An 18,504-nucleotide genomic window follows, 5' to 3' on the forward strand; every position below is an offset into this window, starting at 1 on the left:
CTCTTGCTCAGGCTGGTCTCGAACTCCTGGGCTCAAACAATCCGCCCGCCTCGGCCTCCCAGAGAGCTAGGATTATAGGCCTGAGCCACCGCGCCCGGCCTTTTACACATTTTTGGTAAAATTTATTTCTAGGTATTTTGTGCTGGCCTCAGGGAGTCAGAAGGGCTCCATGGAGGTTTCAAAGGAGCTGAGATTAGAAGAAATTTGTAAATTTACTAGTCTGACAAATGAGTAGACTGCTTCAAGGCACAAGGATATTTCAGGCAGACAGATTAAGATTTGTTGAAGAATGGTCTCCGTTCCTCATCTGTAAAAAGGGACTAATATCTACCATGCTTGGTTATTTTAGGGATTAAATAAGAAAACATGTGAATCATAAAGCAGAGTTTCTGGTACATGACAACTGCTTAATAAATATTTTCTTTAACCTATATTTCTTCTATTATTTGTTACATATTTTAAAGTTTGCTATTATCACATGTATTCTTAGGTTATATTAAATTACGTTATTTGAAGGCAAGGACCTGTGAACTTGTCGTATAATTCTATAATGTATGAAAGTAAAAGTCAGTAATGCTGTCCTTGAAATGTTATAAAGCTTTCCGAATATGCAGAAGTAATAATATCTCACTGTTTCCCTCCCAATTCCCTACTTCATTATATACACTATCTTAACATTTAAAAAGCTTGAATTTTATAGCAATTAAATTTCACTTTATAATTTTCCTAAATGGTTTTAATTGGATGAAGAGCAGTAACAATTTTCTAAATAAACTATTACTTCTTTTGAAAAGCTGCTGTTTTATAAAAGTACAATGAAAGTAGAGATAAAACTTTACTGTAATTCAGTTTTGCCAATACATATCCACTCAGTACCTGAATAGCTGATTGTTGTCATCAAGATTTTCTGATCCCCATCTGCCTTTGATATCTTCAATTACGTGATTCTTAAGAAATTTTCTCAACAGTTGGATAGTCTGTTGCCTTGTAACTTCAGGACCAAAATTGCTATTATTTCTTAATAGGTCATAAAGCCAATCCACTGCTTCTCCTGCTGTGAAACAATTGCCATATTTTTTAAAGTGTTGTCTATGTTTTCTTAGAGGCATTCCTGTTCGAAAAGATGTGGTGACTTCATTCCACTGTAAAAAAAGGGGAAAATATTTTAAAAAAATTAAACAAAAATGCAATCTCTTACTGATCGGAAATACATTAGACAGCTGAACATGGTGGCTCACACCTGTAATCCCAAAACTTTTGGAGGCTAAGGTGGAAAGATCACTTGGGTCCAGGAGTTCAAGATCAGCCAGAGCAACATTATTTTTTTTCTTTACAAAAAATAATGAAATACATTAGGCAAAGACAATTCTTTAATTCACATCTGATTATATCACAAAAATTCTTAAATAGTAGTTTTACTTGTAAAAGACCTTTAATACCAAAATGACTTATGTAATTATTAAAGTATCTCTTTTGTTAAGATTCCTACAGTGAACATAGAACACTAAGCTGTAAATCCATTGCATATTTAATGACCTGTGACATATCTACATTTTAAAAAGATATTGATATTTTCCAAACTGTCCTCAAATCAGCCAAACTTTTAAGTTTGTGACAGCTCTAACTGTAAAGCGTGGAGGCGATGGTGGTATAGAATAAACATCATATTTTTGAATCAAAAAAAAAAAATACTATGTTAGAGGTCAAGAAATCTAATTTGTAATCCCAGTTATGCCACTATCGGCTATGTTACCACTTATCTTTCCTATGTGGTCCTGGTATCAAAACACGGAATTTAAGGGTTGACAACATGATGACTGTATTCTTTTCTTCCCACATCTTCCCATTTTATATATTTATTTATTCAAGAAACTTACATTGAGCTGCCCACTATGTACTGGCTTGGAAAAACAGTAATAAAAATGACAGATGGGGTCTCTGTCCTAAAGGAGATTACAGAATAACTTTTCTGAGATGCAGCATTGTGTACTAGTTTTAAGAGTTGGCTCTGGAGTCTGGCTACTAGGGTTGTTTTCCCAGCTTTAGCTCTACCACTTATTGTTTATGACCGTTTCAGCCTTACTTTAATCTCTATGCCTCGATCTCCTTAACCATAAAATGAGGACAATGGTACCTACCTCATGTAAACCCATTACAACAATGGGCTTGTTGTAATGATAAAATGATTTAATACTAGTAAGCGTTAAGTTTTCTTTTTCAGGTGCTTGTATTATTTTCATCTAATTTAATGACTTTTTAAATAATGTGACAGGACTATATGATTAGAGTTCCTGCCTGTTCTAAATTCTGTCCTTTATATTGATTAATATAACTTGCTGAGCAGCAGAATCCAAGTCAACTGTACCAGGAAGATCTGAATTCTTCCAGCTCTGCCATTTACTGTTTATGACTTTAGAAGAGTCAGTTGACTTCTATGAGCCTCAGTTTCCACACTGGTAAAGTAGGCTAGTAATACATGCCCACCTAAAGAATTTCCTGAGGATAACTTGCCTGCTATTATTCTATAGATCCCAATACTCTTTCACAAGCAGATACTTGGCGGGCATGTATTAGCCCTACTTTACCAATGTGGAAACTTGAGGCTCACAAAAGTGACTCTCTTAATGTCTGTCACATAACCAGAAGCACAGCATCTTAAGGATTGAAGATCCCAATGCACAAAACACTATATAAGAGCACGGTGCATACAAATCCAGTGAGCACCAACAGTGGTTACTGACGGGTCCTTAAAAGTACTGTTTGGAAACAGGCAGCTATTTCCTACTGCTATTCCACCAGTACATCCTGCATCAAATTCTACGGACCCAATAAACGAAACTGTCACATTCTGGCTTGCCCCCAGCCTAACCCTACAAAGCGTTGGAACTCATTCTCAATTGTTCTCTAATTCTGAAAGGAAGGGGATTGGTGGTAGAAAATCAGGCGTGGGAAGCGGCCGAAATAGGAATATTCTATGACGCCCCAGGCACAGGAGTCGCCCAATAAAGAGTAGTAGGATGTGGCCTTCCGGAGCCCTTCCATTTGGGTCTGTGGTCCCGGAGAGCCCGGAGCAAAGGCCCAGACCCTCAGAGCAGGGGGAGAGGCGTGTCCGGCAAGGGTCCGATCCCAGTTCATTCCCCTCCCCGGCCTTTCAGCGAACCTAGGGGACTGGGACCCGTCTTGCGCCCAGGGTAAAACTACGAACGGTCTCACGTAAAAGGGGTGGCCACCGCCAGCCCGCTGACCAGTCTCATCGATCTGCTCTGTCTTACCAACTTGGTGGCCCGGTAAGGCCCGGGAGGCACACCCCGACTCTCCATAGGCCTGTCAGTGCACGGCGGGGTCCATGGCGGCAGAAGACGACACTCGGGTCCCGCAACACTGGCAGAGCCGTGTCGCCCCACAACCGTCGGCACCGCCGCGGATTTGAATACTCCATAGGACTGCGCTGATTGGTCGCGCGGCTAGGTCACGTGACTCAGGGGGCGCGGTCAGAACCGGAGCCCGCGGGGGCCCAGGAGACTGCGGGGCGTGGCTGGGCAGCGGAGGCTGGCACCGGCTGGCGTGGGCTGGGGCCGTGCGGGTGGGCCAAGCACTGGGCTTCACCCGGCTTCCCTGGAGCTGTTTCTTCCTCCTGAGGTGCGCGGCGAGGCCGAGTTATTTTTCAATGCTGGGAAAGCGGGAGGCAGTTTAGTTCCAAACCAGATTGTTTGGAGTCCAGCCTTTGGTTTCAGGGAATTTGAAATTTGAAAAGAAAAAAGAAAAACCGGCTTTTCTGCCTCGCCCTACAGGATCTTCAGCAGTGTTAGCATATAAAGCAAGCAGCCTCGTGGGGGTGTGTCGAAGTTTCTCCCTCTCTCTCTCTTTCTTTTTGTCTCTTTCCTCTGTCATCTTAGCAGGGCCATGATTCCGATTTCCCAAGTGCAAAAAAAAGGTAGGTTCAGACCCTCCTAAATTGGGTAGTAAAAGTGGAGCATAAGTAGATTTTCTTAAGTACATACAACATGGGGCTTGAAAAAGATTGTGTAAAGCTTACCAAATTGCTTCCCTACCACCCTATCTTTGTAAGAATCCTGGTGATGTTTAAATCGTGATTATACACTTAAAACTTTACTGGGATCGTAGAAAATAAATCTGCAACAAATGCCATTTTTCAAATGACAGAAACTAAGATAAATTCCAAGCATTGAAGAAACTTGCACAGTCTCAGGTCCTCTTGGCTCAGACTACATACTTTTAATAAATGCTCAGTCCCCAGTCTGAAGCTATTTGATGCTGGGAATCCCTTGGCACAGCCGACTGAGATTGCTTGAGTGATTTGAAGCTGTGGAAGAATCCATTCTGAAATTAAACAGCAATTTGAGAGGATAGGACTTAGTTACAAGAAAGAGGTAAGGAAAAATGTTCTAGGGATGGGTAGTGTAATGGTCTGCGGAGTTTTCCGTAAATATGGCATTTGGATAATTTAGATGGAAATACCTCTATTTTCTAAGTAGGACCAGTGGGTAGGAATTTTCAAAAAACCCTTGGTAAACAGGAACAGTCAACTCAATTTCCCATTTATGTTAAGGACAAGTAGCAGAGTGATTGATGTTACAAAATGGTGTTAACCCTTTCTTGTTTGGCTTTATGACACATCGTCCTAGGATTTTCCTTTTTCTTTTCTTTTGCAGCCTATTTCCCTTTGTTGACCTAAAAGGAAGAAGCTAAGGCAAAATTAACAAAGTAGAGTTCATTTGGGACTACCTTGAGCATTGTAACCCAGGAGCATTGATTCAAGTTGCCCTAAATATACACTCCCATTGGCCACAGTTACAAGTGGATTTTTAAAGGCAAAAAAAGGGAGACAGGGAGTGGGCTGTCCACAGGGAGTGGACAAAGTTGTTTGTCAAGAATTCTCATTTGTTTACAGATATAACATTGATTAGTGATTGGCTATCATTGTTAAGCCATAGGGCATGGGTTATAGTGTCCAGGTGAGCATTATTAAGTTAATTGCAGTGAGTTGACAAGAGAATGGGAGTCAGAAAGTTAAAGCAGATACCATGATAAAGTTCAAGAAGTTTTGCTGTGAAGGGGATCTGAGACATGAGAAAGTAGCTAGAAGAGGATATGAGGGCAAGAGGGGTTTATTTTTATTTGTTTTATTTATATTAAAAAAATTTAAGATAAAGGTACTAGCCCATGTAAGCTGATGGGAATACTTAAGAGAATAACTGATGATACATGAGAGGGGATAATTGTGGGAACGAACTATGTGAGAAACTGAGAGGGAATGGAATAGAAGTGGAGAGGCTGGCCTTTGATTGGGGCAGGAAATACATTCTCCTTTGTATTAAAAAATAAAAGAAAAAAGCAATGATAGCCCTTTTCCGTAGCAATACAGGGAGTGTGGGAATGAAAAATGTGAAAGAAAAGCTGTTTTGCTATCTTAATTCTTACTCTATGTTATATAATTTATTGAAAAATTACTCTTTGATACAGAGTTTTGATTGATCATTCATTCATTTGACAAGTATATATTTAACTCCAACAAAGTGGAAGTTACTTTGGCAAAATAATAGAATATTTTCCTCTAGGAGATTAAAACTTAATTTGGAAATGGTCATGCAAAGAAACAATTAAAAATGCAATAATGTAGGTGTGTTCAAAATGCTGTGGGAGCATAGGAGAAAGAAGGACTCACATCTGTTCAAGAGAGATTGGAAAGGCTTCATAGCCAAGGTTTATTGGAAACAAGAAGGAGAAGCAGGAATTTGCAATTTGGCTGATTAAGGATAGCTAAGATAATAAAAATTGCAATGTAATGATGATAAATGATGATTCTAAGAAACCTCATTCGTATATGGGAGAACAGTAAAAAGGTGATGGTGAATCACATTCCACCTTTCCTCTTGTGGTTTATGTGAATGCTTTCATGTAATTGTATATTAGATCTTTTTTTAATGGTAGAATTAATATTTTATTCTCATTTTTAATCAGATGGCATTTGAGTCTCCATACTTCATACTTTTTGTAAATAAAAAACTACAAATTTTAAACAGCAAATGGCTGATTATGTTTTCAGAAAACATGATTAGATTAATTCATTAACGGTAGCTTCCAGCTTTTCCTTATTAGCTCCAGAAAATTCACCCACCTTTTGTCCCTTTTTTAAAAAATAGAAGGTTGACATGCATTTGACTTCACACTCTGAAGCAACATTCTGACAATCATCCATATCCACTTCAAGTAACACCATGTTGGAATACCCATTCTTTTCAGAGAAGGAATGAAAGAAAGACTTGATCATTTTGCAAGGCCTGCAACACCTGACCAACAAGTCAACTGCTACAAATTTATCTCCTGCATTGTCCAAGTCTTCCTGAAAAGGATACTTGCTCTCCATCTGCTTCACCATTTTGGCTGTTGGGGTCTCATTAGTTACGGTAAGAACTGATAGAAATGGATTCAAAGCACTGGACTGAACGTTCATGTTAAATCTTTACCAGACTGTCCTTGGGGCTCTCTGTAGTAGCACATGAGTGTACTGAGTTGAACTTGATTGTGCCTACACCATGGCCCATTTAGAAGTCTTCAGAGATAGGACATTCAAAATACTTTTAAACACTAATACCGGTATCTAAGATCTTTTCAAAGGAAATATTGCATTTTAGAGTTCAAATTAATCTCTGAAAAGAGACTGTTTAACCGTCCTAATTATATCTCTATATTCCCACATCTATACAAGATCTGTCTGGAAAGTATCCAGCCATGTAATAGGAAAAATAGAGACATTTATTGAAAACAATACAAGATACAAGAAACATTGTACATAGGACAATGACACCTCAGTCCCCTTCAAAGTAGGCACCTTGGGAACTCACGTAGTTCTCCCAGCATCTCTTAACTTAACTTGTACACGTTCAACATTCGCAGGTGTTCTGCTTGTTGCAGGCCTTCCAGAACATGGATCACTTTCAACAGATTGTCGACCATTTTTGAAGCGTTTCTGCCACACTTTTATTTTAGTAGCACTCATTGCATCGTCCCTGAAAGCCTTCTGAATCATCCGAATAGTTCCTGCAGAGGAATGTTCAAGCTTAATGCAAAATTTGGTACAGATTCATTGCTCTGCTCACTCATTTTGAATGAGATGGACACACAGTACACATGCTCACTCAACGGTGTCTAGTGCCCCACTGACTAGTACAATGAAGTCATTGTTCATGCATGTGCATCCCAGTCCACTCTCCTTGGCTACCAGGTTACCTCGATGTCGCGCAAACAGTTCTTGTTATATTAACAATGGCTGGATACTTTCTGGACAGCCCTCATATATCATGTTTAAATTCGAAATTTTTTAAAAAATATACTTGGGTGTATATAGCTAATCAGAATTTCTGTTTAACCAAGAAAGTACTGGTTCCAATATTATTGTTGAAAATCTTTCTTACAATAAATCACTTCGTTTGGTGTCTTGTTAATGGTTAACAATGTGTTATTAAAAATCAGGTGGGAAAAATTTTAATTAAGTACTTTTTAATTTTCTTTTGGTTGGGTTTTACTATACTTAAATATTATTATGTTTAGGTCCCCTTGGAGATCTTATCTCTGAATAATTCCAATTTGTGTGTGTGTTTAGTGCATGATAATAAAAGTAATGCAGTTTTATAAATTATATTCCACAGTTAATACAGAGCTTTAGTTTTTTCACTATAGTCATTCACATGCAGTAGTTTCCTCTTACATCTTTCTTTATTCTGTCTACTTTTGCTTTTTTTTCTTTATCTTTTGTCTCTTCTGGCAGAGAGGTAGAAGTTAGGGAGGAGGCTGTAGGGAATGCTACTCTTCATATCATATGTCATTTTTTTAGTCTTCTACTTTTCTTTGAACTCTAATGCCAATTCTTTATTCTCTTTTAAGTTTGCTTAGTCAGAACACTTCCGCAGGGAGTAAAATTCATTAATGAATTTCAGTCAGTATACATGAAAAATGCTATGTAATATGGAACTATCAAATGTCTGGGTTTACCCTTGTTTAATGTGATTTTTGTTTTTCAATAAAGATTATTAAAAAGCAGATGGCCTTTAGCTGTACAGTTATGCAGGTCTAAGACATAGGTATGTATAAGTGCATATATGTTTATATTCACAAATCAGAAAAAATTCTTTGACTAGTCTATAGTGTGTACATGAGAAATCTGGTAAACTCAGGGTATGACTATGACATTAGTAGAAGGGCATTTATAGAGGAGGGGACAGTTTGTGAAATTTTTGTTGAGAAAAGACTACTGTGAAATCTGGAAATGACCCTTTGTCTGGTAGGAAGTTCATAGAACAAGGAACATTTTTTCTTAGTGTGGTGGACATTTATTGATTGATTATACAGCATTCATTTACCTTATAATACCTAGATTTTTCTTAGATCTTCCTCCCCTTTTACATATTGCCCATGAGTTAAGGGAGACACTCACACTAACTCTCAGTTATGGGGTAGACCTGGATTGCCTTAAGATAATATAAATATTTAGGTCCCCTGGATAGTCAATGTGGGTTGGACTTAAGCTGAGTATGTTGAATCTGTCATATTTAATAAAAGTCTTTCCAGCTCCTATAGAAAGGTTTTGGAGTCAGGTTGGCACACAGCTGAGAATGGCTAGCAACTACAAAATGTCTTGCAGATACCATAAGTACAGGGGGAAAAAAATCCCAAAATATAATTCTTACGAGGTTGGAATATGAAAGTCAGGAAAATGTTGTAGAATCACAGTCATAGGTGATTAGAGAGTCATCCTGCATTTTTAGTTACAACAAGAATCATTAGTGGCATGTTTGTGGAGCTGAACCTGAAGGGTTCGTGGACCAACACATAAAAATAGCCCTTCCTTAACTTTAATTCTTCCTCATTGTGCGGACTGTTGCATTAAAGACGATTCCTTAGAGCACCTATATTTGGGGACCAATTTAGGAATTCAACCAAATTTTAAAAATTAGGGGAAAAATGAATTCTCAGTTTTAGCCACAAATGATTCATAAATGAATTTTTAAAATACAATCCATTCATAAGTTTAGAATTTATTGTATCTATAAAAGGCTTGGTAGTGTACTATAAAGAGCACTGCTCTGGGAAGGAGTTAAGGAATATTGATTCCTCTCCTGGCTCTGCATTAATTAGCTAGTCACTTCCTTGTTCCTTAATTTTCTCATCTGTAAAATAAAAGAGTTAAAGTATTTGTCTAAGATTCTTCCAGTTCCAGTTATTTATAATAAATTTGCCAAATGCCAGAACATAATTTAGTTAGCAGTGACTGTAATTAAGTTTTAAAAATGTGTTTTGAAAAACATTTTTCTCATTTTTCTGGGTTTGATTTTGTTCTGCTGAGTCATTAAACATTGTTCATAAAAGTACTTTTACATTTGGGCATTTAATTTAATACATTAGTTAAGATCATTCTAATAATGGTATCAAGCCATTAATATATTAGAGGTAATTTTAAATGCATTTTTTTTTTACTGATTTGTATTGATTTTAAATTTGTTTATTTTCAAATTGTTCTTGTGATGCATTGATTTAAGAGAACTCTTGTTTAGGTACACACACACATACATACAAAAAATGCTCCTTATATTGTCATTTGTTCAGCCTACTTTATGCCAGGGACAATGCTAGGATCCAGGGTTATAAAACATACAATTATTGGCTGCAAAGAGCTTATGGTCTGTTGAGTGGAATAATCAGGTAAACTGACAGTTGCATGGTCAATTAACATATGAAAATATGCACTCACCAATAATCAGGGAAATTTGGTTAAATAATATATTCCAGTTTTTGCACACAGAGGATAATATGACATGAAAGGCAGAGTGCGGCAAAAGGGACACTGTTTTGGAATGATTATAAATCTTACTCCCTCTTAGTCCCTTTATTTATTCTGCTTTATTTTTCTTCTCAGATCTTATCAGCATCAACATATATTGATTTTTACATGATCTGTTTTTACCCACTGAAATATAAGCATGAGAGAAAGGATTTATAGTACAAAAACTGGATGAACACCCACTAACCTAGAGAAAGTGAAGGGTACATGGAGTAAATGTATAGTCCATGTAAAATTTTTTATTCTTTGTATCTATAACTGTTTTTATATTGTTTGAATTTTCTATTGAGCAATAAGTTCATGTATTATTTAAATATTGAAGTAAGTAAACTGACAATGTATTTTCTTAAGCACCATGGCAACTGTATGTGGAATGCACAGGAAAGGTATAAAACCTAATTTTGGGAGACCTGACTTTTCCAATTATGTGAGAAGGAAATGCCTGAGCTAATCTTGACAAACGAATTGTAGTTATCCAGGTGGTTGGTGAAAGGAAGAAATAAAATTTCATAAGAAACAGCACCATATGCAGAGTCAAGGAGGATGTAAATATGGAACATATTAATATGCAGAATTGCAAGTAATTTTCATATGACTAGGGTATACAGTGCAAAGAAAGGAAGAGAGATATGAAGTTGTAGAGATAAGCATGGGTCTGATCATGAGGATGCTCATATGCAAAGGATTTAACCTTACACAACTCTCAACTCTCTGTCCCTGATTGTTCTTGTTTCTGCCCTTAAAAATCATTTTCTTGTAGACAGCACATTGCAATTGCAGTCCCTACATCTACTCTTGTCTCCTATAGCTTATCCTCCATGAAGCAGCCAATTGCCTTTCTACCACATAGCTCCCCCCTCTTCTGTCGCCATTATCTTGTGCATTGTACCTACATATGTCGAAAGCCCATCAGAGAATGTTATCATTTTTGCTTTGAAAGATCAAACAGATTTTAAAGAATTATAGAGGACAAGAAGAGTCTATTATTAATATATTTTCCAAGAGAGTCACCATTTCTGCTGTTCCTTCCTCATTCTTGATGCTACAGGTATCTTTTAAGTATTATTTCCCTTCTGTCAGAAGAAGTTCCTTTAACAATTCTTTTGGCAACAAATTCTCTTAGTTTATTTACCTCCATCTGAGAATATTTCATCTTTATTCCTTACAGATATTTCCAATGGATATAGAATTCTGGGTTGAAAATTATTTTCTTTCAGCACTTTATAAATGTTGTTCCACTTCCTTCTGGCCTCAATGAGACAGCTGCAGTCATTTGAATAAATGTTTCCCTGTAAGTAACACATCATTTTTCTGTGGCTGCTTTCATGATATTTTCTTTGTCTGTAGTTTTCAGCAGTTGGATTATGATGGCTCTGGGCATAGTTTTTTTGTTTATTTTTCTGTTTAGGCTTGCTAAATTTTTTGAATCTGTAGCTTTATGTCTTTTTTTCCAAATTTGGGTAGTTTTCAGCCATTATCTCTTCAATTTTTTTTTTAAATCAACATATTATTTCTTGTCTCCTTCTGGGACTAAACCACAATATTAGTTCTATTGTTATTGCACCACAGGTTTAATAACAGGCTGTATTTAATTTTTTCAATCCTTTTTTCTCTGTTTATCAGATCATATATATCCACAGAGGATATATTTCAAGAACCCTAATGGAGGCCTAAAACCACCAACAGTACTGAACCTTATGTAGACTATGCACACATTTTATTTTCCTTCTTCACAATTTTGTGGGCAGAGGATTCATTCTTACCATAGACTTTAGTAACCTCAGCATACGATTTTTTTTTTTTTCCTTATTAAGATGAGAATGTTCTCCTTTTCATTTAAAGGAAAGACTTTAAGGCTTCTCTTTGGCATATCTGAATTGTCAGCATCTCTACTCTTATGCTTTGGGGCCATTATTAAGTAAAATAAGGGTTACCTGAACACAAGCACTGCAATACCACAATAGTTGATCTGGTAACCATTATGGCTAGTAAGTGATTAACAGGTGGGTAGTGTATACAGTGTGGATACACTGGTCAAAAGGATGATTCGTGGCCTAGGTGGGATAGAGCGAGATGGAGTGAAATTTCATCAAGCTACTCAAAACAGTGCACAATTTAAACATATGAATTACTTATTTCTGAAATTTTCCATTTAATTTTTCAAACCTCAGTTGACCTCAGGTAACTGAAACCATAATAAGTGAAACCACAGGTAAGAGGGGACTGCTATAATCTCTATTGCTCTATCTTCAAGATCACTAATCTTTTCTTTGTCATCTCTATTCTGCTACTGAGCCCATCCAGTAAGATTTTAAATTTGTTATTGCATTTTTCAGTTCTAAAATTTCCACTTTCTTCTTTACATATATATTTCAATGTTTTCTGTTTCCATTATTTCAAGATCGTTTACCCTTGTTACAGCATTTTTATAATAGCTGCTTTAATGTCTTTGGCAAATAATTCCATCTGTGTCGTCTCAGCATTGACACCTTTGATTGTCTTTCCCCATGTGAGTTGAGATTTTTCTGATTCATCATATGCCAAGTAATTTTAGATTATATCCTAGGTATTTTTAATATTATGAGTCTGGGTCTTGTTTAAATCATATGAAAAATATTCATTTTTTGTTTTGTTTTAACGAGCAATTGATAAATTGGATTCAGGCCACAAAGTTGTGGTTTTAATGTCAGTTCTGTTTTCAAAGGACTTCTTGTATATGTATCACTCACAGTAGCCAGTATGGGACCTGGGCAGTGGTCTAAATAATGGCTCAGTTCTCAGAGTCATTGGTATGCTATTTGGGGTCACATGCACACATATGCAGCTGGAGGGGTGTTGCACAGGAATTCATGAACAGTTTATGGTATTACTTTCCCACACTCCTCACTCTCTACACTCTTTTTTGTACCTTCCTGGGGCTCCCTTTTTTTAGTCACCTGGCCAGAAAGCTGGGTCTTTATTTACTTCACCCTGCCACACATTTCCTGTGACTTTATCCACATCTGGTGCAAAGCAACAAGGGGATAGAAGAGGTTGGACAGGAGTTGCCTTACCCCGGTTGAACCACAGCTTCCCTGACTGAAGGTGAAGCCTACCCTCACTTAGATATTTAGGCTCCATTGCCGTCTTAGCTGTGGCTACTGAGCCACTGTTGGATTGCTTGTGGGCAAGGGCATGAAAGAATGGAAAAAATCCCACCACCACAATTCAAAATACCCTCTCAATCAAATAGTCCCAACCATTTCAGTAGCATTTGTTCTCTAAAAATTTAAAATGCAATAAATAACATTTTTTCTGTTACTATTCTTGCTTCCTTTTTCCTTAAACTTGATAGATTTATTCTTATAACTTGAAAAATAAATTTAAAAATGAAATTCTTAAATAATTAGATACAAGGACTAAAGACAATTTTTTAATCACATATTAAATGAAATTATTTAAAAATAAGAAACCACTACTCAGGATACATGTCTACTATTAAGCAATAGAAGGGAAAAACAAAGTGTTCATATGTACAAAATAATGATCCAAACTCTAATTTATTTCTAGCTTGTCTCTTTATAAAATGGATATGGTATAGTTAGAAGCGATTGCAACAGGATTGCATTGCAGTTGATATTTTAAAGTTGAGGAACCTTTAATATAACTCCATCTTATCTGCATATTAGAGACTTTAGTCTTATCAAAATGCAGTCATTAGAAGGGATTCTAAGTATAGGAAACATGGTGTCATGGACAACATAAAATGAGCTGCTGGACTCTAGGAATCAGGCTTGGAGAAGAATGGGTCTAACTTATCTGCCTTCCTTTGTCGCCATAATGGGACTATGATTTGGTTGGATACCTACTTCCCAGAAGCCTAAACTTCTAGTAGGAATACATTTCCTAGGGTCCATGACATTAATTTGCTTTAAGATTCTTCAGGAGTACCTATCAGGAAGTAATACATTTCTTTTAGACTAGATATTTTTGACTCTCTGATAAGTCATCACTCCTATCTAAGAATTCAGTCATTGCTTCAGAAAATATTTATTGATTGCCTACTATGTTCTGGAGATTTTGCTAGATCTGGGCCTATATTAGATGGCAAAAGACAGCTTCACTCCCAAGTTACAATCTAGCAGGAAATATAAGCCAATAACATAAGGTTTAATTGGTGCTGTGACAAGAGAAATACAAGATTTGCAGGAGTACCTAGGAGGGACATCTAACTCAAAGAAGGCCTAGGATAATAAGCAAGGTCAAGTAGGAATCAGTGAAGTGAAGAGATGATAGGAGCCCTCTTTGACCTGAGAGTAAACTCTGCAGAAAGGGGTCTCCTGAGACTTGTAGCCTATAGTGATGCTTTCTTGGTCACCTTCAAGGTTATTTCATATCTTCTAAAGAGTGAGTGCCCAGAAAACTTTATACACTGTGTCTCTAAATAATGCCAATGACATAATTAATATACAATTCTGACCATATACAAATTAATAAAAACAGTGTTGATCATAGAGAAAAGTTGATGTAATGCATCATTGACAATTACTAATAAATAATTTTATGTGTATACCATCTCTTAAACCAAGCTTATAATGCTTCTTCTTCTTCTTTTTTTTTTTTTTTTTTTTGAGACAGGGTCTTGCTCTGTTGCCTGGGCTAGAGTGCAGTGGCATCATAATAGTTCATTGCAACCCTAAACACCTGGGCTCTGGCTATCCTCTTGCCTCAGCCTCTCAAGTAGCTGGGATGACAGGCATGCACCACCATGCCCAGCTAATTTTTATTATTTTGTAGAGATGTGGTCTTGCCCTTGCTTAGGCTGGTCTCAAACACCTGGCCTCAAGTGATCCTCCTGCCTCAGCCTCCCAAAGTGCTAGGATTATAGGCCTGGGACACGACTCCTGGCCTATTATTCTTAATGACATCTATCTGCGGATTTCCTTCACTGTTTTCTCATCTGACAGTAGATCCATTCATCTATTTGCTTGTCTTGTGTTTCTATTTCCAAATCTCTTCCAGATTTCTTATCCCCTGTGGATCATTCTGCCTCTGTGAAATATTAATATCAATCCCATTTTTGTTAGATTCATCATTTATTTTATCCTTATTTTTCCAGACAAATCACCATGGCTTTGGAATACAGAATATATGAATTTAATGTCTCTACTAGCTTGTCCTCAGACATCTTTTGTTTTCTTTTCTTCCTCTTGTCATAGGAAGTTTCATTTCTGAGTTTATTCCCTCGAGTTAGTGTCTCAATATTTTCCTATAGCATAGTAAGAGAAAAACAATCTTGTTTAGCAACCTAATGTGGATGAATGAATAAAAAGAATGGAGAATGGGCTACAGAGTCCAAAGCCTTCAGGAGAGAAAGAGCATGACTGAAGGGTGATAGGGTGATGGTGGAACTGAGTATTTCTGTGCTTGTGGACAAGAAGGCTTAAGGATATGGTTATTCAGGTAATTTGCAAGTGAACTTCAGACTTCAGGACCTAGATTCTCTGATGGAGAACCTGGGTGTTACAAAATGTATGAGTAGATGGGCTTCTACTAAGTGGAGTGCTTAAAGAAAAATATCTGAATTTGCTTAGGTTGCACTTGTGCAATGAGCTCTAGTGTTGAGATATACCCATTGGACTGCAGTTTCCATGAAAGAAGCAGCTGGCATTTGTGTCTATTCAATAAATGTTGTGGAATGAGTAAAGAAATACAGCATGAACTGTAATACTGAGCTCTTCGCAAAAGCCAATCTTGTCTGCCTCTTTAGAGAGAGCTAGGGAGGGCTATCATATGAAAGAAAATAATGTTTGTATGCCTATAATTTCTTTATGTGTATCTGTGGTTGAGTGGGTGGTTTGGAGCAGAGAGATAATATCCAACAGAGAGATAATACACTTGGATAGCATTTGATTTCTATATGTGTGAACAATTTTACAGAACATTATAATCTAAGGAGATTTGTCAACTCTGAAATCAAGGGACTATCAGGAATCACAAAGAGCTAAATTTATGTTGCTTTTATTACCAGGAGACCTTCTATAATTAATATAAAGCAATAAGTAAGAATATTCCATGATTAATGGTCTAAAACCCAAAATGATATGACTAGCTTTTTCACTCAAAGCAATTTCTATTCTGTTACTCAATTACTCAGTTGCTTAGTTTCAAGACTTTATTATCTCTTTAAGTCATGATTAATATAGAAAATATGATGTATTTCTGCTTCCTAACCACTGCTTATCCAAGCGCCCACAATCTTTTATAATCCTATTTTGTACTATCATATTTCTTTTATGAATGAGAAGTATCAGATTTTTCATTTTAATAAGAAAATCTTATGGCAGTTCAGTAAAGCAACATTGACTAAGTCAAAGAATTAGAATCTGAATATGTATTGAGATTGAGATATGTCCATATTTTTGAAAAGATTAAGGACAGCAATACTAAAGAATAAATTATTTTTACATTTATAAATTCAATATCCTAGAAAATTCATGTTTAAAAATCGCTTATAATTTTTATTAAAAAGGCTTTTAGGAGCATTTTCTCTTTTGATCATATAAAATATAGTGAGGATAACCCAGAAATTTATAATTTCCCAGAATCACTTCTCCTCAATTCAATTCAGAAGATATATACAGACATATAGCCCTAAAAAATATACCAAGACTTGGTACCTATCTGCAAAGAATTTACAATTTAGCTGGAAAAAGTGGGATAATTTTAATACAGTGCTATGATAGGTGCTTTGATAAGGGCATGCCCAGCATGCACATAAGAGGACATTTAACTTTAACCGGAATGTGCTGTTTTATCTAAAAACAGCTTCCTGCCTTGTGAAAGAGATCAAAGTTCTTGAGCTCTTGACTATGTGCTCTCTAGATGCTGTAATAATAGTGAGGGATGATTGGTATACCCTGGGAAATAGGAGTACCTACACTGGAAGATTGGGTAATTTGGAAAGCATTGGCAGATGCCCTCATGCTAGAGAAGTAACTCGAGAATAGGGCACCATGATTATAATTGAGGTACTGCAATGCTAACTCACTCCATGGTGACCTAGTGATTTAACATCTCTATAATGCTCTTGTTGCAGTAGGATCCTCAGTGGAGATGGCGAGCTACATGTCAATCTCTTCTCTTCACTTTCCCTCCTACCATTTCTGTCCCTCAAAACCAAGGAAAAGTGAATCTGGGACAATGAAGTGTTGAGAGTAGAAACTCTAGGGAAAGATAGGGATGATATCTCAATCAACTAAGGTTCACTTACGCTATGACATGTTTATAATCAGTTTTACCTGTGCCAGGTGTAAAGGAACTCCCTAGATGCCAAGGGAGAAGAGTTTTGGGGAAAATGGTGATTAGAAGAGCTCCTCCCACGGCAGCAGAGGAAAAAGCCTGCTAACGTTGAGTTCTCTAGCTCTACAGGGCTTACCTCACTGGCCTAGGTGTGGCACTCAAAGTGCCTAGCCTCACGTTGATCTGGAGTTCTAGGCACAGTTCTGGACTTTTGTGTTGAAAGGTTGTACCATGGCCCAGCTCCAATCAGGTATTAGGGAAAGTTAGGTAGAAGAATGTGGGCTTCCTAGGACCAAAGTGGAGATTTTTTTTTTTCATTTCTTCTTTTCATGGGGCTTTGTTTCTGGCAGGGATTTTTCTGAAACTGGGAAGTTTTTGTTCTCCATAAACTCCTACTTCCTCGAAATAATGCTATTGTGTATCCTTGAAAATATGATTCTGAAGGTGTTAGCTAATTGTTTCTGTTGGTGTGAGTAGGTGTTGTGGAATGTTCTAGATGTGTAACATTCAATCAGGTTATTGGAGGAGTTAAAAAATTACTTGGGGGCACACATTTAGTTTGGTTTGGTGCTAACAGGCCTGTGGAAGTTTACTTTGATTTTTACCTTACACAATATTTTCTACTTTTGTACCTTTAACTTGAATTAAAGCTATTATAATTATAAATAAGCACATGATATAAAATACACAATAAGTACAGAAGAACTCTGGTGGTAAGGAGATTGCTTACAAGGCTGGAGTTAGAGAGAGTGAGTTAGTTCTTTATTGAAGGAGGTAATAGATACAGACTGGTAGCTATGTGGTAATTTGCCTTGAACGACTCATTTAACCTTGTCAAAGGCTTTTCACATTGAGCATCTTGCTTTATCCGGACAAAAATTCTTTAGCAGTTATACTAATTGGATTAATAAGGATGCTAAGCCACAGAGAAGTTAAGTACTATCTAAGAACATATCTATTTAGCTGGATATCTGAGTCTTGAACCCAAATCACCTGTGTTCTGGTCTGTGTTATTTCCATAGAATGTAATCTCTTTCATATTTTGTTCTTGATTATATAAGTAACAAGTAATAGACTAGAAAAGCATAGATATTCTAATACTTTTGCTATTTTTTTTTTTATTCCAGGGTATTGTGAGGGTACAAACATTATAGTTACACTTTATGTCTTTGTCTCCCCCAAGTGAGGGTTAAAGTCATGCGCTTCCCTCCCTTTAGTGCTCCCCGTGTCCTTTAGTTGTAGATTTGCCCCCCCATCCCCTAATCCCTAGAGAGTATTTCTGCCATGTGATCAACCTAGTGTTGATCAGTTAGTACCAATTTGATGGCGAGGACAAGTGGATCCTGTTCTGCTCTTGTGGTGCC

The 18,504-nt window shown here is 36.9% G+C and overlaps 1 protein-coding gene and 1 pseudogene across 1 annotated transcript in view; both read right to left on the bottom strand.

Annotated features, from left to right (window-relative positions):
• The window catches only part of DEPDC1 (DEP domain containing 1), an 18,463-nt gene extending 14,983 nt beyond the window's left edge, over positions 1-3,480 (bottom strand). The window contains exons 1-2 of the mRNA XM_012653760.1: positions 3,273-3,480; positions 877-1,142 (exon numbers count right to left, since the gene is read on the bottom strand). Of these exons, the coding sequence (XP_012509214.1) occupies positions 877-1,142; positions 3,273-3,320 (314 nt within the window). The 5' untranslated portion in view covers positions 3,321-3,480. The remainder of the gene's footprint in view (positions 1-876; positions 1,143-3,272) is intronic.
• A 2,596-nt stretch (positions 3,481-6,076) lies between these two features.
• Positions 6,077-6,400, bottom strand: LOC105817927 (annotated as a pseudogene).
• Between the last annotated feature and the right edge of the window lie 12,104 nt (positions 6,401-18,504).

This window comes from Propithecus coquereli, unplaced genomic scaffold (assembly GCF_000956105.1).
Source record: "Propithecus coquereli isolate 6110/MARCELLA unplaced genomic scaffold, Pcoq_1.0 Scaffold427, whole genome shotgun sequence".
In the NCBI taxonomy this organism is placed as follows: domain Eukaryota; kingdom Metazoa; phylum Chordata; class Mammalia; order Primates; family Indriidae; genus Propithecus; species Propithecus coquereli.